This window comes from Thermobia domestica, chromosome 16 (genome assembly GCF_964235325.1).
Source record: "Thermobia domestica chromosome 16, izTheDome1.hap1.1, whole genome shotgun sequence".
Classification (NCBI taxonomy): Eukaryota; Metazoa; Arthropoda; class Insecta; order Zygentoma; family Lepismatidae; genus Thermobia; species Thermobia domestica.
Genome location: NC_137469.1, coordinates 29,688,777 through 29,715,524, shown reverse-complemented (window position 1 = coordinate 29,715,524; position 26,748 = coordinate 29,688,777). Strand labels below are relative to the sequence as shown.

Here is a 26,748-nt window from a genome sequence, read left to right as displayed (position 1 = left end):
TATGTTTGTTACATGTTTTCTTAATTGTTTGCTTGCTTCACAACTATGTGTACTTTATTTTGTGTGCATGTGAGTATATTGTTTACTGTTGAGCCATTTGTAAATCAAAGCGTTCTTGAAATCAAATTCCATCAAACTATGAAACTGTTGAATTCATTACGTTGTTTAGAATTTAGAATCATGCAAATAAATTTTGTGATTCGTAGACGTCTTGTTCATAATTAGTCTATAGCTTAATTTATTTAGGACATTATATATACTTACCTAAAATAGGACTTCCGCCATTTTGTTTATTATCAAGTTTTAAATGAAGACTATCAACATCAGAAGAAACAACTGATATTTTTGGAGGATCAGGAGCCACTGAAAATTCAAGAAAATGTTTGGAATATCTGTTTCATCTTTCACAGTAATAATTAGAATGCATTGTTTTTGAAATATACGAAACAAATTTTGGATTTGAGTAATATAATCATGATTATGTTACACCATACCCATATCTGCATTGTTAAAATTGTTTAAATAAGTTTAACAGTTTTACTGACTTCAATAAATATATGTATTCTTTTTCATATTAAGAGAGCGTGAAAAAAAACTTATTTATATTTGTTGCTTTCTTTTAACATTCAGAATCTATGAAACTTGTTTGTATTTCTCAAATAGCTACCAATCCACTAGAGAGAAAAGTTCATATTACTTTTCATACTCATTGCAATTAGTCTTCAATGTAATATTGTGATCTGTAAGTTGTAAGATATATTGTTTGGAAACATAAAAATTTAAACTATTCATTTACATAAACAAAAGAGCTCTCAGAGAGATTAAAACTGTAAAAAAGTACCTTGAACATTTAAAGTATAAATAATTTCATCACTTCCGTGTTTATTTCTAACACTACAAGTATAATTTCCTTCATCACTACTTTGCACGTCTCTCATGAATAAAGTGCCATTTATAATCTGAAAAATAAACATAAATGTTAGGATTATAATTTATAATATAATACGTGTTTACATTAATTAATACAATGTAGATTTCATATATTACTTCGATTTTATATAATATTACACCTTTATACATATTTAATGGTTATTTAATGTAAAATATGTGAATATAATAATATTCACAGTTTCAGAAAACAAGCGATCTAGAATAAAAGTTAAATTCATAAAGTTTTCAATCTTCTAAATTTTAATCCATTGTTTAATCGAACTATTGAAGTTTCAATATCATAATGTTTCGCTAATGTTTCTTAGTCATATAACATTTTAACTCTTTTAAATATATATTCTCTTTTAAATATATACTCTTTTAAATACATATACTCTTTTAAATATATACTCTTTTAAATATATATTTTTTAAATATCTGGTCGAAAAATAAGGAACATCTTTATATATATATATATATATATATATATATATATATATATATATATATATATACGGTATATCAATATATCTATATCTATCTATCTATCTATCTATCTATCTATATACATATATCTAAACAGATTCCTCACATCAAAATAAGGAAAAAGTTAATATTGACCTGTGCTCAAAAGTGGATGGTTTTGGAGTTGTAGGGTGTTAGCCCATAGTTCCACTACTGTAGGACCAATTATTACTGAGAAACAGGTATGTGAATTATCCAAATATCTATGTTTAGGAATGCTCCAATACTCGCACAATCATTTTTAGAGCGGTTGTTTGGGAGTACTTGATCACTCCCCACCTACCTCTCTAAAAATTGGTGTACTAGAGCATTTTTTAAACATAGATATTTGGATAGTTCACATACAGTTCCTCAGTGATGTCTTAAAGCGACTACGATAGGCTTCATGGTAGTGGCGCTATGAATCTTTAAAGTTCACTTGTTTCACGTTTTCGGCGCCCTATAACTACGAAACTATGCACTTCCGGCCACAGGTCCATATGTCTCTTTTGATTTAAGGAATCTATTAGCAAAATATTGAGGCAAATTTTTGTAAGACCCTGTATCTATCTATCTATCTATCTATCTATCTATCTATCTATCTATCTATCTATCTATCTATCTATCTATCTATCTATCTATCTATCTATCTATCTATCTATCTATCTATAAAAAGTGGTCCTTATTTTTCGACTTGCGAGTTTTTTTTTTGAGCCACACCCCTTAAAATGGTTCCATATCAGACCAAAGTAACTCATGAGAAAAATTAACTCAAATGAACAATATTAAATTGTGCCCCAAGTGACCTTAAGTTTTCAATGATTTGCAATCTTCAATACGAGACAAAAGTACCTTGTAAGTTTCTAATGGCTAGAAGAAGTGATACCATATCTTGAATATTGATAATTAAAGTAGAATCGTACCTATTACTGTATAGTACCATGATGGTTGCCATCTTCAGGGTCCTCAATTTCGGGTTCAGGAGCAAAATTTTTAATACTGAAAGATTAACATTACATATCGTTTCGGGGTAGGTTTCCACCAAAAATACGCATCTCATGTTATTTCCAACTTATATTTAATCATTGAATAGTTATTACCTTCAGAATATCTGTTTTTTAACTTACAATTGTCTTTTCAAACTTACAAGGTACTTTGCTTCATGTAGTATACTGTATATATAATACATGAAGTGCCTGTTCATATATATATAGTAGTACCTCATATATATGGTGTGTTCATATATATATAATACATGTAGTACCTGTTCATATATATATAATACATGAAAAAATATTCTTATTAAAACCATTTTATTCAGTTTATAATAAAATAGCTAAATTGTTTGTATTGTAATTAAATCTTAAATATATATTTTTAATCAACTTGTCTTGAAAATAGGAATATTAAGCGTACGCAAGATAGGAATGTTAAGCGTAGATTAATTTGATATTGAAAATATTATTATAGTTTGAAATATCGTCATTTAGTTGCTAACTTCTAATAATCTACATATTTATTTTTCTTATATATTTAAAATAATCAGTGAAGCTAATTGTATATCTGATATTAGTACATGCATTCCATATATTCATCGCAAGGAATGTTTTACTATTGACAGAGTTTTCACCATTATTCCGAGACATTATTTAGAAGTTCATTAAGTACTAATCTTACCATATTTAAAGATATCTCTATTTAACAGTTTTCTATGTAAAGTCAAATTTTATCTCATACTTGCTGTATATTTAATTAATAGTCATAGCATTGTAAGATCTTTAATAAAATTTAATAAAAATCCCTAATTATTTATTCTAAAATTAATAAACGTTTTATAGTTGGGATTTTCTCTTGGTTGAATAATGTGTGTTCCCGTACTTAATGTGGGAAACCCGAGTTCTGCTACCAAATAAGGCTTATATGCTTTATATTCTAAGTTAAAATATGTTCATGTTTCGTATGATCTCGTACAAAGGGTCATAAAACTACAGCCAATAAATAAAGAAACGTTTTCTGATTCTTTGTAAATTCACTATCTTTAAACCAATACATATTATATATCGCACCCCCACTAGAAGAGTGTTACATCTCCGAAAATAGCGATTTTGAGATAAACCTATAATCTAGTAAAGAAAAGTGCGCTCTTTCACCTGTAAAAAAATTATAATGTTATCTCGTCTGGTTTCCGCTTGGGAGCGTTAATAACGGTCATCGGTTTTGAGTAAATGACAGCCTACGAGTGTCTAGTAGTGTTGCATCATCTATACGTCAGTAGTGAGCGAGCTTCCAAAGGGTGAACATCGCTGAGGACAGTTACATCTCAGTTGCAACTGTATTCGGCTGAAGGTAAGTTACTTTTTGAATTCTCTTCAACAGATGACCGTTACATATGCAGATGCAACTGTATTCGTCTTATATTATTGAATGTTCAATTGATTGCATTTTGTAGAACAACGTTATTTATATAGATACACCCATATTCGACTTCTTGGAAACAGTATTTATTTCCCATCTCACTCTTCTTGTTGTAATCTAACATTATGTAACAGTCATCTTTTACCTAAATGGGAGGTAAATGTATTAATGTAAAAGAATATTGATGTTTTTAATAATGTACCTACTTTACAGTTACATCACTTAGCATTATAACACGACGAAATATTATTACATCTTCAATAATGTCACTTTAAATTTATCGTAATACTATTTTCGATTTTCCAAGGTATGCTGTTTCCGACAACACATTTTTCGTAAATATCCCTTCTAAAAATCAATTAAATATCAGAATAGTATAAGAGTATCTAAACTTCGCTGAGGCTCACGAAGAATTATTATTATTATTATTATTATTATTATTATTATTATTATTATTATTATTATTATTATTATTATTATTTACAGGAATAGCATTGTTGGCTGTTTTCATCTGCATTTTCTAACTTACAGAAGTGGGATTGTTCCTGGTATTGGGTTACTGTCTGCTGTTTATTTTTCCAACCGCAAATGTTGTAGGGAAATTTAACCATAGATATTATGGAGAATTAAATCCTCGTATTTCCTTTTATAAAGCATTGCGCATGTTGAAGCCGATAGAAACAGCCATAGTTGCTGTGGCTGGTGCTATGAAGAACTAAAGCAGATAATGACGTTACGAGTGACATTACGCTGACATCTAGTTCATGCCTTGACGTCTGCCAATTCCAGCTTCAAAAGCACGCCTCCATAAGTGCTCTATTATGTTTTCTCTGTGAATTTAAGTGTATTTCATTTTCATAGAATCCGAATCACTTTTGTCTCCACCGGACATAATGGTATTAAAAATTATCAGAATGCCAAACATAGGTATTTTTTTTTTCAGATCCATTATTATAGTTTTGTTTTTAATAAATACTACCTTGATTATTAAAATGCAAAATGGTAATTTCAATTTGAGACAAAATAATCTCAATTCCCGTGTGGAGCGTTCATTTCATTTTTAACTTTCTCTATTCATTTCCAGGAGCTTCAGGTTCATTTTGTATGCTACATGACATTGGTAATTTAATGTAAAATAATACTAATCAATATTAGAATTTTACGATGTTATTTTTTATATCTTTTCAGAAAATGGAGCGCGGACGACGTATAGTGGATATGGTTTATGATGGGCTATCCAGTGCACACAAGAATGAAAGTGATTCTGGTAATGATTGTATAGAAAACCTAGAGCAGACTGAAAGAACTGAAACTACTGGTTTAAGATTTGAAGAAGGAGAGTGTTGGAAACCAATGCCTTTTGAACACGACTCTTTTTTCCAATCGGTTGATTATCGAACTATTAGAAATTTGCGAAACAAGTTTTTCCCTAAGTGTGACAGTTCCGTGCAACTTCCAGCAACACATTCTATCGAAAAAAGTCTCATCTAGACCAACAACAGTGGCGTGATTATATTTTGGATAGTGATGATCCAGATAAGGATCCAGACGTGCTTTCAGAAGATCTTAGTAGTTCATCTTCTGAAAATTATGAGAACTATAGAAAGCATCCACCTTCAAGAAAACTGCGGTCGCAAGAAATTAAAAACACTTCTGCCTTACTACCTCCCATAGATCATGCGTCGACGGAGTCAAAGAGCAACGATGAGTCTGGTTCATCCGATACCACGAAACGAGGAAGAAAACGAAAGGCAGATCCATCATTATGGAAAGAAAATGTTGTAAAACAACTCAGAAATGCTGGTCAAAAATATGTATCAAGGACTACACATAAGGAAGTCGCAGCCAGATCATTGAGAAAAACTTGTCAGAATTGTAAGTTTGCTTGTTCAACCAAAATGGATGAAGATTATCGGAGAAAAATATTCTCAGATTTTTGGGAAATGGGAGACATTAACCGTCAAAGAGAATTTATTGCAAGATGTACCACACAAGTAAACAGAGGAACAAGAACTACAACAACTAAAAGAGGTTTAAATGTAGCGTACTATTTCTTTAAAGGGGAAGAAAAAATACGTGTATGCAAACATTTCTTTATGTCCACGTTAGATATAAATCACAGAGTTGTTAGCACGGTAATGAAGAAGAAATCAGAAGATGGTGTTATTGAGCAAGATTTTAGAGGGAAGCATGATCGCCATCGGAAAATACCCGACGAAATAAAAGATGATATGCGGAAGCACATTAACTCAATCCCTAGAATTGAGAGTCACTACTTGAGATCACAAAGTAATAGAGAGTATATCGATGGAGGAAAAACTATTGTAGGTATTTACCGTGATTATGTCGAAATGTGTAAGAAAGAAGGAAAACAGTACGGGACACAATCACTGTTTGAAAAAATTTTCAATTTCGAATTTAACCTAGGCATTTTTGTCCCCAAAAAAAGACTTGTGCGAGTTGTGTGTAGAATATTCCAATGCCAAATCTGCTAATTGTGTTGACGCAGAGCTTACATTAAAATATGACATTCATCTAAAAGAGAAAGATCTCTGTAGAGCAGAGAAAGAAGCCGATAAGAGAGTGGAATCAGCTGGAGTCATCGTCTGTTGCTATGATTTGCAAACAGCTCTGCCAACACCTAATCTTGACGTATCACTCTTTTATTATAAGTCAAAACTATCGACATACAACTTCACCATTTATGATGTCAAGAGTAAGGAAACTGTTTGTAATGTGTGGCACGAGGGAGAAGGAAAAAGGGGATCTATTGAGATTTCAACTTGTGTATACAAGTACATGGCAAATATTTCTGAAAAGTCTCCAAATAAGGTAGACTTTATATTTTATTCAGACAATTGTGGAGGACAACAGAAAAATAAGTACTTATTTGTGATGTACATGTATGCTGTTTACAAACTGGACAATGTAAATAGCATCACACATAAATATCTTCTTAAAGGTCACACGCAAAACGAGGGTGATGCTGTCCACTCTGTGATAGAAAAAGAAATTAAAAGATCACGTAAGGCTGGTGCAATTTATGTTCCTTCCCAGTATTACCAGATAATAAGGAACGCCAAAAAAAAATAAGCCATATTTCAATGTTGTTGAGTACGCTCATGAAGATTTTGTGGATTTCAAGGATCTAGCTGATAAAGTAGGCATTAATTTCAACGTGAATAGTAAATTTGAATGCTTCAGTTTCAATGACATCAGAGTTTTCAAAGTTGAGAAGGATAACCCATTGAAGTTTTACTACAAAACATCTTATGGTGCATCTGATTTCGAAGAAGTGTTTGTTGACCAATCTAAACGTACGACTCATGAAGCAAGAACCACCCGAAAGCATACTGTTTCTGCGGCCCCAGCTTCCTATTCTGGGATTGAGAGATTCAACGTATGGGGAATAAAACCAGCATACAAAACACCTCCGGGCATTCCTGCACGAAAGAAGGAAGATCTTATGTCTCTGGTGAACTGCTCCGCCATACCACAAGCTTATAAGGGTTTTTATGCATCTTTGAACATCACAAAATAAACTCAAATCTTAACAATTGGAATTTGTAAATTTTATAATAGTCTGTTTCAAACTATTGTACTCTTTAATGTTGTGATTATGTTCCATTAAGGTTACACCTCAGTGATAACGAATTGTGTATCCTTTTATTAAACTGCATTACACTCAGGAATTATTTTTAAAATCTGTTTAAAATTATCACACACTTTAATGTTGTAGTTATATTTTATTAAGTTTACACGTTCAGTGATTCCGAATTGTGTTTTTATTGAACTGCATAACACTGAAGAATTATTTTTAAGGAAAAAATCCTCATTATTCTACTATTGTAAATAAATAGAAGCTGCATAGATTTGTTAATAAAAAGAATGTGTGATTCATGTTAGTTTTCACTTCAACAAGATTTTTTTAAAAATATTTTTGAAGATACTTATAACAAAAGTTATACTATATTTTTTGTTTATTTTTTTGTAATTCACCTACTCTATTTTTTAATATCTTACTTGCACATCACCACCTTTCACCCCAATCATACATTAGACGTTTAGAGAGAGAGAATTGGAGCGGATGTTGATAAGAGAGCCATAAAAGTGTGAAAATGTCATGAAAATTCCATTATATTTTGTATGTTATATCTGCAATTACATGAAAAGTCCTATTATAATAGTGTTACATCTAAGATTATTACATTTTTTTAAGTAATAAAATTGTTATACTGAGGTATTTTCTGTTAGCGCATGATCGTTGATGTTTAGGAAGTCCCCTTGCAGCTATACAATCACCGGCTACTTGTACTTGTAGCCAGCAGAAAGAGCTTAAGCTTCTTGAAATTTCAAACGCCGTTTTCTAAAAACATTAAGTTTCGAGATGTAACACTCTTCTAGTGGGGGTGCGATATGATAAATAAAAAAAAATGTTACTACACCAATTCCTGTATAGGTGCGAATTTAATAATATATAAAAAGAGAGAAAAATATACAACTGTACCGACAATCGAACACAGATTACCGTGCTGACGCGTTTATCACTGCACTATCCAGTCCACTTCCTGAATAGATATTCATTTTATCTCTCTTGAAGTCGGTACCCAGCCACACAGATGACATGAACTAGTTCTGTTGTGCTTGACAACCCAGTGTCTAGAGCACACAACACCTCTGCCTGTTGAATTATATATGATTAATTAAGGTAATCGATTTTATATCACTTTAATTTCTTTAATTATACATAATATAAAATTCAACCATTCATTCTGTAATGCAAACGTTGGCCAATCCCAGCACAACCGGAATTACGGTGTAAAAACTGAAATGAATCTTTGAGTTTTAGGTCCCACGGTTATGCCGGGTGGGTTAAAGGAGATGGTGATGATGAGAAATGAATGAAATGGTGAAATGAAGAAAGTGGGAGGAAATGGGAGAACCCAGAGAAACCCCCCTACACGGTGTTGGTCCACCACAAAGTCCACTTGGCGCGAGCTGGGATCCAACCAGGGACCCAACGCACCAGAGGTGAACGCTCTATCACTGAACCAACGCGGCGCCGAATCATGATGTAGTTCATAGAGTTTGAGTAACTTAGCATTGACTTCAAGGCTGATAAAATGTATTGCTGTTCAGAGAGTGGACTGGATAGCATAATAGTTAACGCATCGGCAAGGCAAGTTGGAGACCTGGATTCAATTTGCAATCCAGTCATGCACTTTTTTTTTTTTTTTAACGGGAAATAGTAGTTGCTATGACAATATTTCTGCAAGAAGCAGCAAACTAGCAACTATGTGTATTATAATTCACTCTCAACACTTCTTCTAACCAATGTTTTGTTAGAATAATTTGAAATTTTACAAACCTATTTTGACATTCAAAATAACTGTAGATGATATCTAAGTTTTACTAAAGTATTAGTACTAGACACGTAAATAAAAACTAATAGAGCATTTAATGATAACTTCTTTGGTTACATAAAATAGTACCAGAGTAAATAAAACTTAACAATTTTATATCAAGTTAAATCTAAAAAAAAATAAAAAAAACTATAATACTTGTATTTTATTTCTTGACTTAACCAAATCATACACGTAAAAGTAATGATAATGATGTGTACCTTTTTCTTGGCATTTAGTTCGATTAGTGACCCTTGTACTCTCCACACTGGTATGGGTTCAGGAATACCTACTGTCCGACAAGGCAGTGCGACATCTTCCTTCCATGGAATTGATATGAATCTGCTAAAAGACACAATTTTGGCTGGAACTGGAATGAAAAGTAATAGATTACTCTTTGTTCACTTTTTTTATTTATTCTTAAATTTATCTTGAGTATTTCTTGTTCAAAACCAATGATTATTTTGGGTATAATTGTGATGAAAAGCGAGTTGATGAAATTTGTTATTCATAGCCTAACTGACGAAACAAATATAAACAAGTTTAATAAATATATCGTTAATGTAGCTTTCTTGATGATATTTATGAAGTAAGAATTAATGTTTCTGGTTTCTCATTCACAATATTATTGTGGGATTTCGTAATACCTCAGGCATTCCTATTGTTTGGTTTCTGCTAGATTGCAATCCGAAAGGACTTCAACCTCTACCATTTCGTCCCTAAGCGACTTTGAAAAGATATATTTCTCCTTTATCTTTTTAAAAATTCAGACAGTATTGTTAACAGAAATATGCTTCTGTTTAAAAATATCAATGTAACATTACATTTGTGTAATAAACAAGTTGAAAAAAATCAGCAGCACCTATGGTTTGTTTCTTCCGTAAATCCTGACCCAGCTTTTCTAGAAATATCTGCGACGCTTCAGCTACCAGATTATGTGACGCAACAGTGATGAAAGTATCCTGCACGTGAATGGAAAATGCTTTTGATACTATGTGTACACTCAAAAAGAAAAAAATCTTAGTCATATAAGTACTCTGGTGACCTAAAAGGAACTTTCTTTATCACATAAAAACCAATTAGTTGAGTAAAAAGAGATAGATCGACCCTCTGGTGGAGACCAGCAAAACTTGAGACGACGGCAGCTATCTTAACCAGAGTATAGAATCTGCACCTCTGGTGGAGAGCAGCAACATTGAGACAGCGATAGCTATCTTGACCAAAGTATAAAACCTGCACATGCTTTAGAGAGAAGATCTTCTTACTTTAATAACTGTAGTCCAACTCATTTTCTTATAAGTTCTGCCACGACAGTTCTTGAAATCTCTTGGTTTTATCTAGTAATTACCTACTAGTAACGTGATTGTATTTCAATTAAAGCTATATTTCATTTCCCAATATGTAAAGATTGTGCATGCTGTCTGTAAGATGATAAGTTTATTTCTAATTTTCACTAATTCTACATTAATCTGTTAGAAATCCCTATCCCAAATCTGATCCAAATTCCGTATCGAACGATAGTGGAAATGATTTCCTGGTTTTCCCTTAACGAATTCCATTGCAAAACTAAGATTTAAAGATTTTGAGTTGGATATCATGACAGAAATATTCTTGAGTTTTCCCTTAATTTTTGTAAAATTATGGTAATAATTTTGTATCAGTCTTTTTCTTTCTTCCCTCTTTTTTAGAATTTAAAGAAAGATATTGATATATTGTTATTATTATTATTATTACTAAATTTAAGGTAGTTGTAAGCTATATGTTGCGACATTTATCTGAGTAAAACAATTTAATATTAGAGTATTTGGCTGATTTGAATACAACAGTGTATTTTAAAACTTGTTTAACTTTTAGCAATAAAACAAAACACCTATTATGAATGGAAACCAAAATAAAAATGGAACTTCTTTCAAATTTAGAGAACATTTTGTGTAAATTTATTAAGGAATGTAACAAAATTTATCTCTTAAATTTTAAATAACAGAGTAAACAAGTTTAGATAGTTCTAAGTACATTTTGCCCTTAAAACTTTGTAAATTTTGTCTCAAAAGTTTTAAATATAATACACGTAAATAAGTATGGTAACTCTTTTGAGTAAATACAGCCTTTCTTGGAACACAATTAAAGTTTTCCATGATGTGTCAGATAATACAGAGAAGATAGGGAGTTTAGTTTAAGTTTATATTAGTACTCACTACAGCATTATTTTTTTAAATATCATCCTTGGTGTACGTAACTCACAAGTGTTATCGCTCCATTAGTATATCAGAATCGTCAAATAATACATATTATTCTTACATTATCTCTAGTAAGATAAATTTGATCTAATGCAATGAAATACATTTGATTTATGTATTAAGAAATGTTTTTCTGCATAAATTCAATCAAAAATGTCATTTAAAAAATTCCTGAATATTATAGAAATTATTGTTAATAAGAAATGTTTCTAACTCTTTAGAAACCAACATTTTTCTATTAGTTTTAGGTGTGCTGATAAACGATTAAATAATTTAATTCCTGTGAATATAAAAAAAAAATCTTTACGCAAAGCTATACATGATTACGAAGCTAATCTAACGAAGACGTAAGAGACGACTTACGAAGACATGTAAGTAACGTATAGCCTAATATGATAGTCATGTATACTCGTATTTTCTCGGATTTCAATATCTTCACTAGGTATGTATGATTTGATAAAGTATAGTATATTTAACATAGGAAGACACGAAACAGCTAATACATTCATTTATTTAAGATCTGATTTATGTGATTGTCTCTGAGAAACACCATAAATTATCCACAAACATATTTTTTTTTTAATTTTTTAAATAAGATGTGTTATATAAGACTTTTCTTGATATTTACCTTTTGATGAAGGCGATATTGTAACTACCCTGGAACTTTCTCCCTCTCCAACTTTTGTTGAGGCTGTCACCCAGAATTGATATGTTTCAGATTCTTTCAAACCAACAGCTTCGTAGACTTCGTCTGAGGGATGAAGGCTTCGCTTACGTGTTCCTTCCTGAAATTCAGAAGGAATAGTAAACAGTCAAGTTCCTGAATATAATTAGTCTGGCGTTTGGTTGTCATCTGTTTGGCTCTGTGCTGACGATACCGAAATATTTATAGTTTCATTACTGGAGCTATTATGAAGATAATAGTAATCAATGTAGCAAACGAAAGACTAGCGAGAATATTTATTGTTTTTCATAAAATCTGTTGCTAGGTGTAATACGCTATAAAAGATAATTAAAAGATTCTTTGCCAAAATGAGAAAAAAATAAAAAAATATTTGCAGGCATATTATAGACCAATTAAATTCAACGTTGATTTTGGGCAGTTAGTTAAGCCCTGTTACTTAGAAGAAATAAGTTCAAGCCTATTACTTAAGAAAGCACAAAATTTAACACTGTATTGAATAATATAGTGCTTGTTTTTTAAAGTTATACCGCCTTTTTCATCACTGCGGCTATGTGAGACTGGACCTACAGTTTAAACTTGAATCCGAACCACGGTAATGCATTCAATATTCTCCCATAGCAAATCGAACCCGGAACCACACATACCAAAGACGTGCACACTACTTGTTAAATCAGCGGAGATGGCTGGATAGTGCTTGTATACTTGTTATCATTGCACAATATACGAGATGAAACCTTCCTGAGCCGAAGATGATCATGAAGAATTTTTGTTACTGCTGGCGATCCAATGTTCGCTATAGATTCAATGTCCTTGAAAGTTGTTCGAGGATTTTCTCGAATCATTTGTTCCACAGCGGCAATGTTTTCATCTGACACAGCTGTTGCCGGACATCCAGCTCTCTCTTCATCTTTAAGCGATGTCCGGCCTCTTCTGAATTCACCAAACCACCGAAAAATTGTAGCACGGGAAGGAGCAAGGTCCCCAAATGCACCCTGCAAACGCTCAAGGCTTTGTGTCTCATTCAAACAACTTTTGAAATCATAAAGGATCATTGCCAAAAAATGTCCCCTTTCGAGCTCCATTCTAGACAGTCGAATACTGTTCACCTCAACAAACAAGTGAAGGCGATACGGCCACGCCAATAAGCGAGGCGAGTTGAAACTTGCTTCGCTTCTTCGCTCTGGATACCACTACCGAACACAATTGTTGGAATTCAAATACTCTGCCACAACAATGCGTATCTCAAAACTTTCGTAGTGACCCTCGTATTTGTTATAATCGAATTGTATACTCGTTACCCTTGGATTGTATACTCTTTCATGGTCTGCTCATATCTCCACTTTAAGCAAGAGACTAAGTATAGTATATTTTGCCTTATACAAACTTCAAGGTACTGTGTCGAGAGAAGCGCTTCTTAGGTTTTACTACGCCAAGTTTAATTCATTAATTCTCTTTGGCATCATACACTGGGGAACTGCTGAAAATTGTTTAAGCACTTTCCGATTGCAAAAAAAGGGATTAGAATAATTTTTGGATTACCCACAAAATCGAAATGTAAAAGAGTTGTGCACAGAAGTAATTTTTTTTACAAGGTTAAACCGGTCAAGAGGTACACCCTTTCTTCGGGATGGGCATGAAGGGAAAGCTAAGGGATAGGTGAGAGAAGGTGAGGGCTAAGTGATTTATTTTAATTTATTTATTTATTTTATTTTATTTTATTTTCCTTTTTTATTTCCAGTGCATTTTATTTTGGGGTTTGCATTGATTAATGTAGTTGGGTTTACATATTCTTTATTTCTTTATTTATTCAAGACATCCATTTCATATATCGTACTCTTCAAATATGGAGGGCAGCAGTTAGGTATCTATAATCGGCGAGAAATTGTAGCTAGGAGTTCATCCACGGGATAATGAGATGATAGATGAATGCAGTGCAATTAGACAAGACAAACACAGGGAAGATGGTTAGTAGAGACAAATGCAGGGTTAGCTTCTGTTCTGTGGCAACTCAGAACTAATGAGCACAGATGAGCCTCTGGAACCACAATGATGAGTACTAGTGCAAAGATGGATAGATATGCCGTGATAAATGGTCAGGGTGGTAGATGGCAAAATCTTGTTTAGTAGGATCGTTGTCATCAAGGGTATTGGAGTACATTGTGAGAAGATGTTGAAGAGGGGCATCAAGGTATTGAGAGGGTGTGTCTAGCAGGATGTCTATATGAATGGCGTCAAGAATAAGGGGATTACCTGATTGAATGCCTTTGGTGATGTACTTGGAGCGGGTTTGTTCGAGATGCTGAAGAATGGTAGGAAAAGTAATTCTCTCGTAGAGTAGTGCGGTAGGGACGGAAGGCGAATGCGAAACGCGAGTCGAAAAGCGTGGCGTTCAATGATTTCTAGTCGTTGATACAGTTGTGGTGGGGCAGATATCCATGCAGTATGGCCATGAGTGAGCGCCGGTCGGAGAAACGATTTGTATGTTGTAAGAACAGTTTGTGTATGGAGGCGCCATGAGGTACCTACTAAGCTTTTCAGTAAAGGTAGTCGTTTAGTGGCTTGAGTATGGATCTTCTGCAAATGGGGCTTCCAAGTCAGTTTACTATCGAAGGTCACTCCGAGATATTTAACATGGGAAGTTGGTAATAGGGAAGTGCCTTGAACTGAAAGACGTAGCAGGTTAGGATTTCGACGGATTTTGGAGGGACGTTTTTGAATAATGAGGGTTTGGGTTTTTGAGGCATTGACGGAGAGTTTCCATATGTCACACCAGTTGATAAAAGCATTTATGGCTGGTTGTAGAGTGCGATTAATATGTTGAATAGATTTTCCAAGAGTCAAAAAAGCGGTATCATCCGCATATTGGAATAAGTGAATATTCGCCGGTAGGGGTGGCATATCTGTTACATAAAGTATATACAGTAACGGGGAGAGAACAGAGCCTTGAGGTACTCCAGTGTGTAGGAATATAGGATGAGATATGGTAGAATTTATGAGGATATATGCGAGTCTATTGGCAAGGAAGGAATGTATAAGGCGGATATAGCTAGTGGGTAAGTGAAATTTGTGAAGTTTATAAAGCAACCCTTGATGTCATACTCTATCAAACGCTTTTTCTAGGTCGAACAGTAGAAGACAAGATGGGTGAGAAGAATTATAATGATTGGTGATGGTGTTACTGAGGCGAAGTAATTGATCATTCAGACTAATGCCAGGGCGAAAGCCTGCTTGGTGAGTAGGAATGAGATTAGGATCTGTGAGATGAGCATGGAGACATGTAACAAGAATTTTTTCAAAAATTTTACTAAGGCAAGAGGTCAGTTGGATGGGCCTATATGAGGAAACATCATGAATTGGTTTGTCGGGCTTAAGGAAGAGAAGGACCTTGGAGACTTTCCAATCAGGTGGATAAAAGCCTGTGCGTAATATGAAGGTGTAGGTAGATGCTAGGAGCTGTAGAAGTACTGGGGGAGCCGCCTTGATGAGCTTATACGTGATAGAGTCAAAGCCCGGAGCTGTTGAGCGTTTTCGATGGATGATCGCTTGGATATCTACCGGAAGAATTTCAGAGGTTAGGTTATTATCAGGTTCCAAAATATGTGTACAGTCAGGTTGGAGAAATCGGTTATGTGGGTCACAAAATCGTGCTTTGCGACGATAAATTGGTCTATTAACCAGTTGAGGTGATGGAGTGAATATTTGCTGAAAATAAGTTGTGAAAGCATTTGCCTTCTCGAGATCGGTTTGAAGAGGATGGGTATTGAGCATGATAGGGTAAGTAGGTCTTTGTAATTTTCCAGTAAGTAATTTGAATTTTTGCCAATATTGATAGGATTGGATTTAATGGAAAGAGAATTACAGGCTCGCGTCCACTGTCGGCGCTCATAGGCAGAGAGATAATTAGAGATCATTCTGTTCCCTTGGCGATGGAGGCGAAGTGCGTCAGGATTTCGAGTTCGTTGATAGTCCGTAAAGGCTTGTCATGATGCAGTGATGATTTGACGATATTGATGTGGTACAGGCGGTTTATGGGGGAAACGCATCTTAACAGGTATATGGTCTTGAGCTGCTTGTAAGATTGTCTCTTGAATTTTGTCAGTAAGATGGTAAAGATCCTGTTCAGAAGTAGGAGCAAGTACGGAATGCAGTACTCTGGTAATATCTGATTGGTAAGCGTTCCAGTGAGCATGCTGATAGTCATAGTATTTGATAGGCTCAGGCTGTCGTGTGGGTTGTATAGGTGAGGTGATATCGATCAAAATTGGAGCGTGATCACTGCCAAAAGGCGGAAGAACACGAATGTTTGCGATATTGAGTGTGGTAAAGGTTATGATGACATCAGGGGTTGTGTCGTTGATTGGTCTTGAGGCAGAAGGAAGGTCTTTGATTTCAGCTGTCAGGTGATTTTGGACATAGGTTATGAAGTGTGTACGTTCTCGATTCGACCGGCTATGGAAGTTGATATCCGACATAATGATATAATGGCGAAAGTGATTGTTGATGTAATGAAAGAAGTCATAAGGAATTGGATGTCCTGGACGAACATAGATAGTTGCTACTGTTATGGTTAGGGATTTAAAGTAGATTGTATTAAGATTATGTTCTGGTAGAGGCTGGAGAAGATTGTGGGGTAAAGTATGAGTGCGGACAGGAAGATGTCGGTAGCAGCCTATTGCTGTTCCGCCTTGCGCTCTGAGGACATTTCTGGCACAGTCATAACGAAATAATTGATATCCAGGAATTTTGAATGGTGAACTGGGTGTAAGAAATGTTTCATTGAGCGCAAAGGCACATACTTGTTCTTCACGTAGGAGTTGTTCGAAAACGAGTTTGTGTTTTAAGACGGATCGAATATTTAAGAACAAGAAGGTGAAAACCATAAATCTAAGAGTCCAAATCATGTTGAGGTTCAATTGGGTGGAAAGTGAAGTGTACGTGAGGTCCTGAGTAGGTGGCTTGAAGCTGGACTTTGAAAAGAGACTTGGCAGTGTTTGTGATTTGAAGTAGGATATGGTCTCTAAGAAATGGATGAACATTTTGAAGAACGATGGTAGTAAATCGTATCATGTCTTCTATGGTGATTAGATCTCTGATGGAGTTATTGGTAGGAGTTGATTCGTCGTTTGTACGGACAGATACAGTTAGATTTGGTTTATCTGGTAAAGGTTGCGGTTTAGCCTTACATTTGTAGGAATAGGTAGCATGAGTTTCGGAGCAGATGTTGCATTTAGGAGCGGCTTGTAGATTGGGGCAGGATTTGGTATTGTGATTGCCAGTGCAGTATCCACAGATAGGAGCTTTGGTGCATTGAGCAGTGGTATGTTGATTGTATTCTTGGCAACGTGGACAGCGTACTGATAAAGGAGCTGGAGTTTTAGAAGGTTCTATGCGATGTCTTTTACAATAGATGGAAGCACAGTAAAGAAGGAGGTCATCGATGGTATCTTTAGAATTGGTGAGCACTCGTACCATATAGGTAGGTCCATTTTGGCTGATGATTCGAATACATTTGGTGATTTCATGCCCAGTATAGCGTAGTTTTTTTCGATTTCTGCGTCAGTGTAGTCTGGAGGTACACCTCGGATGACGACTAAGAGTTGTGGAGGTCGCCGAGGAATAGGCGGTTGTTTTTTGGAGGAAGGTGAAAGGCGTTGCATAGTAGCCTGTGGGCCAAAAATTTCAAAAGAGGCCTTATTTCGAAGTTTTGTAGCGAAGTTGACGTCCGGAGATTTGAGAATAATCCCATTCCGGGTGAAGATTATGTCAGCAATATCTGCTCTCGGTATATATTTTTGAAGTTGAAAATAGACAAGTTTTGGTGTTCTAAATTTAGTATCATATTTCGTGAGCAGGAAATTATGGACGGTAGGTTTGGGAGAAGCAGATCCGGATGGTCCATTAGAAACATGTTCCAGGTCCATATCAGTTAGTTGGTCTGTAGTAGAAGATTGGTTTGGCACCTGATAAGTGTAAACTGGAGATCTTGAGCGTGCTCGTTTTTCGGAACTTGTTGATTTGTCAGAAGATCCTGATAAGGTTCGTGTTTTGCGGGAGAGGTCAGTGAAATGAGGTTTCTCTTTAGGTTCAGGTTTTGAAGAAGGTGGTCGACACACTCCTGGTAGTTTATGCATGATTGAAACAACAGAAGACAGTTACAATAGCAAAAACGGGTCACTCAAGGAGTGTTGCCCGTGTACTTAAGTTGAGGAAACTGAGTGTTTCGAGGCGATTCTACGAAGTAGATGCGGAGAGGAAGCCCACTGTGGCTCTCACTTGAGGCAGCAATACGTCCTCGCGGAGATGTCGGTCAGTGCAAGCACTGGCCCTCCACAAAAAGGTGAGGAGATGACTATGTGATGATGGCCACGGGCTCTCACTTGAGTCAGCAATACGAACTGCAAGGGGATGTCGATTGTCTGTAATAGAACAATCCTCCCTAAGTGAACAAAAATGGTAGAAAATGCTCGCAGAGCGTTACTAATCGTTCCCAGATCTTGAATCGATAATCGATCCTGAATTCTGAGTCGAGTTCGTAAAAATTCTAACACTTCCCATCTTATATATTTTTCAATCTATTCTTTTTACTGTGAGAAAAAGGTAACTTTTTATCTGTAACAAAAATGTTCATAGCCATAATACAAGGTAGTGACATTTGTGATGCATCAAAAATATGCTAATATAAGCAAAACTGTGTATATGAATTGCGTCAAGTTGTATAATAAACTTCCTTCGTACTTGAAGGATATTACCAAAGTTTCAATTCTTGGTAAGATGTTATTTAACCTACTTGCTGTAAAGTGCTATTAAGGAATATCCAAATGCCTCGCTAAATGAAGAGTTGGTAACAGATACTTACTCGTGAGTACATGCCTGGTGTGGTACAAACGATTACCTAATTACGATGCCAACAAGGGCGCTCATTAGGGTGGCAAGGTGGGGCGCTCGCCCCTCCCCTAGAGGAAATTGTACTTACCCATAGAGGAATATCGAAAACCAAATAGAATTTTTAGAATAGTTACAGCAAAATTTGAAACTATATTTGACATATCGGTTATACTTGCCCCCCTTGGAAACCAAAACATGGGCGCCCTTGGATGCCAATGTTCATGTTTTTATACTTGATATATCCTATTATACGGTTTTGTAGTTTAGAAAGATGCACGATGTATACCTCTGGTACTTAACAATATTGTATTTATTATTATTATTATTATTATTATTATTATTATTATTATTATTATTATTATTATTATTATTATTATTATTATTATTATTATTATTATTATTATTATTTTGATAACTTGTGTAATGCTTACATGACAATTTCTCGTGTTTTGTAAGCTAACGAAACAGGTAAATGTCGTAAATTAAATGAATTGGATTGTATACTTGCTATCATTGGATTGTATATTTGATACCAAACCCGAAATGATTCTTCAACAATGAACGAGTCCAAGCAACTTCTTTCGCGAGTCTCAAATGAATAATTTCGGTAGTATTTTGTGCTTGTATTTATGTATACCATCACTGACTTTATGACAGATTCTATGATAGAAACTGAAGAACCGTAGAAAGAAATATCAAAGATTTTTTAAATATCAAAGATTGTGGTCGAGAAGCGAAAATCGAAATAATATAACCAATAAACTTATTTATGTGTTTATAATTTGTTTATAGTCATTATAATTGAAGTAAAAATTTAGACTATGAACAAAATTAAATATTTCTATACCTACCTGCGCAGGGCCAATCTAAATTTTGTAAAGATTTAATATGCATGTGATATTACGTAAAGAAATATAATTACCGGTAATATTGAAACACCTGATTAGCTCCAACTCCGCTCTCCAAAAAGGCGTTTCGCAGGGTAGGATGAGGTTACCTAGTAACTAGGTTAAGTGTATGGTAATAGAAATAAATTATTTTATTAACTATACAAGGTGCTTTACAACAACATCGACAACGTTTGGGACGTGATTCCTGACACCAAGATAAGACAAAAAGTATAGACCAAGCTGCGTGCAGAAATTCATTTCGGACTGCTTCGTCAATTTGTCATAGGCTGCCGAAAACATGAAAAAAATGAATTTTAACGGTCCATAGCTCCAATACTATATTGCCTACCGCATCGGGTCAAGGTTTCACTCAGGAACTAGTATGTGCGGTATCCAAAAATATATGTTTCAAAATCATTCAATACCCACTCAACAATTTTTATAGATGGAGTTTGCTACGGGCATATAATTTGAAGTACTCACCAACTATCTCTATAAAACTTGTTACGGAAGTACCGCAGGATTCTGAAACTTGAATATTTTCATAGAGCACATACTAGTTCCTAAGTGAAGTCTTGACTCGACTACGGTAGGTCCCATAGTATTGGAGCTATGGGCCTTTACAGTTAATTTTGTCATGTTTTCGGCAGCCTATATCTCCGAGATGACCTTTGCATCTCGGTTGGTCTATACTTTTTGTCTTATCTTGGTGTCAGGAATCACCTCCCAAACGTTGTCGGTGTTGTTTTGAAACATCCGGTATATGATTCCCAGATTAATATATAGCATTATTAATATATAATATATAATTAATATATAATGTTAAATATATATTATATATTAATATATAGTATTATTAATATATAATATATAATGTTAAATATATATTATATATGATTTATTTATTGTATATAATATATATAAATAAATTATTCCTAGAAAATAAAATTAATTAACACGAGAAAATAATTCTACATTTAATGAAAGAAGATATTGGAAAAATAACATTTTCATTTATATGTAATCTCACCTTATTTTAAAACACATTCTATTAGAGATATGAGTTAAAGCTTGAAAAATAAATCATTTTATAATACATAAAGATTTCCAGGCAGTTCAATCCTGTTGTATACTGACCTCTTTTCCATCTTCTAGTACACCCATATACAAAGTGTAATTGACTATTTTCCCATTAGGATATAAAGGAGGCTTCCACGCCACTAATATGGTATTTTTAGATTTCACAACAGCTTTAATATCTGCTGGAGCACTTGGCACTAGAAAAAGAAATGGAATATTTTCATGACATGTAGAGATTACAAAAAATGAGCAGAGACAATTAAAGAAAATAAATGTTAATAAAACTACAATTGGATTTTTTATTAAAATATAATTTTTTAAATAATTTTTGCTTACAATTATTTCTCTACAAGTTATAAATGCTAGCTTTCGGCTTTTCCCCCCAGAGCCTTCGTCACGGTTAAGAAACCAACGATTAAGAATAGAAGCATTATGAAGCTCACATTAGGACGCCAATTTGTTGTTACAACCAGTGTTTCTACCAGACATGCTTTTGGAGGGCACTTTCCTTCCCCCCTCAAAGCTCTGAGAGTGCATCCTCGGAGAAGACGTCTATAATATAATAATAAATAGAATAGTACCATAAGAAAATAATATATGTCCCTCCGAATACTAAGTGTTATTTTTTTCTGAAAGAAACACTGATTACAACACTACCTTTTCTTCATTTTTATTTAATCTCTTTTTGATATTTTCCATAAGTAGAATCTTTGCTTAGTATATACTTAAACACAAACAAACTATTTGCTGAGCAAAACAATATATTCACATAAAAAACTACATGCGTGTTACAGTTTCGCCAACTGACATTTTGGCTTCATCAGACACTATCTTTTTGATGTTTTACTTTCCATCTTTACTTCATCATCCATAACCAAGACGGCAGAGCCAAGACGAAGATCATTTATTGAATTTTTTACACGAATGTAAGTACGTAAATTATTTTGAAAATTCTTGAGCATGTCATGATCTCAAAGGAAATTTACTAGAATGATGAACCAAGAAACTGTAGTTCACTTGTCTGTACTGTGACTGTCAAAAAAAAAAAAAAAAAAAAAAAGTTAAACATTTTGCTTGTTGTGTTCAAATACTCTCTAAATGAAGATAACAAGTGAATAAACAATTCCTTTTGTAAATGACAATCTTGAGTCTTCTATTATTCAAGCAACAAATTTGAAATATTTGAAGTTTAGTGTATCATAGAGGATTTATAAGATGAAAATATGAGTTCTCATCAACATCAAATCCAAATATTTGTCACCAAAGCTGTGATTTGTGAAATATATATTGTGTATATATAATGTGTTTATATATACAGGGTGGTAGGTAACTCCACCGACAAACTTTGGGAGGCGATTCCTTATACTAAATGAAAGAAAAAAGTTCTAATAAACATGGGCCGAAAAATGCTTCCTTTCAGAGTTATGATCCATTGAAAATTCGAAAAATCATTTTTCAAAACTATCTAACTTAGAAACTATAGGACCTATCCCAAGCGGTTTAAGGAATTACACAGGAACTAGTATGTTCTCTATCTAAATATCCATGTTTTACCATCTTCCGTTATCGGTGAAAGGAACTGTGAAAAGGAAGTTGAAGTATAGGGATACTCCTTTAAGTACTAATGGTGCGTTCGTTTCGCTGGTACCGGTGAATTCTAAAACATGGATATTTAGATAGAGCGTATACTAGTTCCTGTGTAATTCCTTAAACCGCTTGGAATAGGCCCTATAGTTTCTAAGCCAGGATGTTTTGAAACGTGATATTTCGAATTTTCGGTAGTTCATAATATATGTACAGTCATCTGCAGAACAATTACCATTAATACCGCAATTTTGCCAGTACAGTAGATTTTACCAATAATATTGCGATTTGGGTACAGTTTTCTGTAATATACGTAAATTCACATTTTCTTTTAGTTGAAAAAAAATGCTATCAAAATTTGCTCACTATCCACAAAGTAATTGACAACAAAAGCTGTGTAATGACACATTCATTCCTTAAGCCAAAAGTACATATATTATGAATGTGTATTCAGTACTTATGTATATGTATTACCTGTCACAAAGGATAATGCATGTTTTTCGCGAGATAGTATCTTTTGGACTTGGAGACGACGAAACATCGTCATATATGGAGAATTTGTATGACGCTGTTAATAGAGTTTTGTCATTTTCTAATGGTCTGAACAGCCTTATAATGCAGAGAAAATATAAAATCCTAGAATTATTACTGACAATCTTGCAAAAACTTTCAAGATTAAATATAATAATTCTTTATATTAATTTTTGATGAATTAGATTTTAGTGTATTAAGTGAATTCCAATAGTCGAAGAAGTATTATAATTATGTATTTTGACAAATCATAATTAATTCTTAAATAAATATAGAAATATAGTTAAGTCAATTATACAGTATGCCAGATAAATAATGCAATTGCAGTCACTTAATTGCTGCAAGACAACAGTGCGTGTAAGTTTCATGGTAAATTACTCAAAGCTATGCCCTATTGAATTACTGAGTTCACATAACGCTTATTTCTGCTAGGCAAAGTCATAGTGGAAGTCTTGGATTGAAATCTGCTTAAGTCCTTTTGTCGTAGCTAGAGATACCAAAGTGTCGTTTTTTTAAGGATGGATGTTTTTCTCCCATAAAAACCCGAATTAAAAGAAAGACAGTTTTCTCATTTTTTACGTTTATGATTTTCTTATTCAAATATACCTTTTGTTTTTCTGTAATGGATTCTACAATTAAAAAGCGCCTTTATGACATTCGTTACTTATGGATTTCATTTTCACTCCAAGGCTGACTAACCTTAATGGTTTAAGAACTGGCATTTCATTAGTGGCCAATAAGATTAAGTTATGCAACCCAAACTATCATGATGGTCATGCTGGTTGCCTAACCACCTTCTCTAGTTAATGGAAGTTATACCTCTTGTCATAAGTGTTGTACAGATTGCCTAAATTCAAATTGGTAGACAAAAAAGTACCGTAAACCAAGTAACAAATATAAACGCATAGTTGATCGGCTCGGAGGAAGATAATGGTATAACCGTATCTTGTGGTAAAATTGAGTTATTAAGGTGGAATAGGTTGTGATTGGACTACAGAATAAAATGTAGGTAGTTTAAGCTCTAAAATTAACTAGAAATAACAAGTGTTTTGGTATTGTCATTGCATAGCATTCTATGGGAAAATTAAACTTTCTTTTCCACTTTACTCGAAAGTTTTTTTTTTTTTTTTTTTTTTTAATGTCACATACCAGCACCGAGCCGCTCACTTGCTTTAGTATAAAATGTCGCTTCCACCTCGTTGTCTGTTCGAGAAAAAACGTTATTGTGAGTTTTAAATATTCTATTAGGACTTAATTTAACTTCAGTTTTAGAAAACTAAAATCATGAACGGCCAATCTGGGTATTAGGTTAGTTTAACGGTAATAAAAGTTCGAAAGGTGAAATGTTGTTTTCATGGCAGACTTCAGTTTTGGGAAAAAGGAAAAGGACCGCCGGTACCAACTATGGTGAATACGGGCAGTGTTCCTTCCCAGAGATTGACTACAAGGCCTGAAAACTGTTTCACACGCAGCGCACAGTGAGAGGGTGCAATGTTATGCAAGAGAAGATAGCCCTATTTGTTGTTTTGAGATGAAAGATCATTCTCAAATAATGCTGCCATTTATGGTAGTGCTCTGAGGGACAAATTAATTGTAGATGATGTTACTAGCGTTGAAAGAAACAAGGACTTCTGATCTTTATACGTGTTGTTTTGCAACTTTACCTTCTTGGGCTGGTGCGAAGATACTCTACATCATTCTAAGGTCTATCACGGCGTGAAGGACCGTTATTGACATACATATATTTGAAATATGTATACATTCTCATCCCACTTTTCCCCTAATTTACAGTAAATTTTGTTACAGCTGTTTATTCGAGCTTTACTAACACGATGTACACAGTCGTATTTGAAGATCACTACTGAAAAACTTCCACTTCATTCTATTTACATTTGCAATATTTTCTACTGATTCAGTTGATCAACAATATTCCCCTCATCTGCTTTTATTGGAAATGATCTATTTTATTATTTATCTGACACACAGTATATATTTTAAAAGATCGTTCAGAAAAATAACGGTTTGCCGTTTCTATTAATAGTTTCTCCTTTAACACCATATACTCAGTTTTAGTTTCAATTTATCGTCAAAATCTCTGTATTAGATCAAAGACACATCCTTAAATATAGTCTTTGAATATCTTAGATAAGTAAACATATATTTGATTGTGCAGCTTTTTATTTACAAATTAGTGCAAGTTTAAATGATATGTTATTTTAACACACGTTTTACAGCGAATTGGTACTTACAGCTCGTTTGTCATTATTATTTATTATTTTCTGAGTACTATGTAGAAAGACGCTTGTAATTGAAATGTATGTAAATTGATAGGAGATGACCATGCCATTTTATTGAATATAAATGTTAATTTGGAACCTATGAAATAAATTTGTATGTTACTTAAGTTGTTTTTAACGTTTCATTGGTCTTAGTATACTTTTCTTAAAAATAACAGTAGTTAATAGAAAGTTTAATTTTTGTTATTTTTCACACAGAAAGCTAACACGTGTTGCTTTTAAATGCTACTTACTGAAATGCTTCAAGTTCCTGCAGTGTTATTTATTTGAGAATCAATCGATCAAAATTGACCTCTCTCATCGTTTATTTTATTGTTATGCTGTTGTGGTTATGGAAGTTTGGCCCTAGTTCATCCATTTGTCTTCCTTTTGTTGCAGATAGATCATAGCCGCTCCATTAGAAGTTTGCACTAAAGAGGAACAACGAATAGTGATCCGGTTTTTGTGGTCGGGAGGTGTATCAGGAACGATGACTAATTTCCAGACGATGTACCACTTCATCAATGTCACTCGTCTGTTTATAATGTTTAACAGAACCATGTCACCTGAACGCTCAATGTTGTCATCATTTCTAGCTGTAGATGGTCATCCGCATTCTTCCTCATACGTAACACTTGTGCGACCATTTTTGAATTTTTCAATCTATTCGTAGACACTCTGTTGCAGCAAGACACTGTTTCCATACTGTGCCGAAAGTCTTTGATGGATTGCGGCCCCTGATACACTTTCCGACCACAAAAACTGGATTACTGCTCGTTGTTCCTCTTTGGTGCAAACTTCTAATGGAGCGGCCATGATCTATGAAATGGAGGAATTACGACTAAACTTTCATAGCATGACCACAACAGCATAACAATAAAATAAACGAGGACAGAAGTTAATATGTACACTCATGTCCAAAATTATTGTCGCATGTCTATAAATATGTTGTTGTAGGAATATAATTTGATAACGAAATCGCCCGGTATTTCTTATAATGTTTGTAAGTGTATAATCGGCAAAGACATGTATGTGGCAAATTTCATGTCAAAAGACCAGTAAATGATAATAATAACACGAAAATAAAACTTTCTTCTCCATTTAGCAAGATTTTGTTTTATTCATTCTAATTTCGTATTTATAATTCTTTCCCTATGAAATTTATCACAAATATACATTTCCCGATTATACTCAAAGTATCAGTGTTAAAAGTACCCTGCAAAATCATTATCAAATTATATTCTTTCAAGAAGACAGTTATAGATATGCGACAATCATTTTGGACATGAGTGTACAATGTAAGAAGAGTTATGTCAAAATTGTGGATAA

The 26,748-nt window shown here is 33.9% G+C and overlaps 1 protein-coding gene across 9 annotated transcripts in view; it reads right to left on the bottom strand.

Annotated features, from left to right (window-relative positions):
* Dscam4 (Down syndrome cell adhesion molecule 4) overlaps positions 1–26,748 on the bottom strand; it is a 751,808-nt gene that overhangs the window by 31,864 nt on the left and 693,196 nt on the right. For all 9 annotated transcript variants that reach the window (XM_081742222.1, XM_081742212.1, XM_081742216.1 and 6 more), the window contains exons 25-29: positions 21,086–21,225; positions 12,117–12,273; positions 9,473–9,621; positions 842–959; positions 265–363 (exon numbers count right to left, since the gene is read on the bottom strand). In XM_081742222.1, the coding sequence (XP_081598348.1) occupies positions 265–363; positions 842–959; positions 9,473–9,621; positions 12,117–12,273; positions 21,086–21,225 (663 nt within the window). The remainder of the gene's footprint in view (positions 1–264; positions 364–841; positions 960–9,472; positions 9,622–12,116; positions 12,274–21,085; positions 21,226–26,748) is intronic.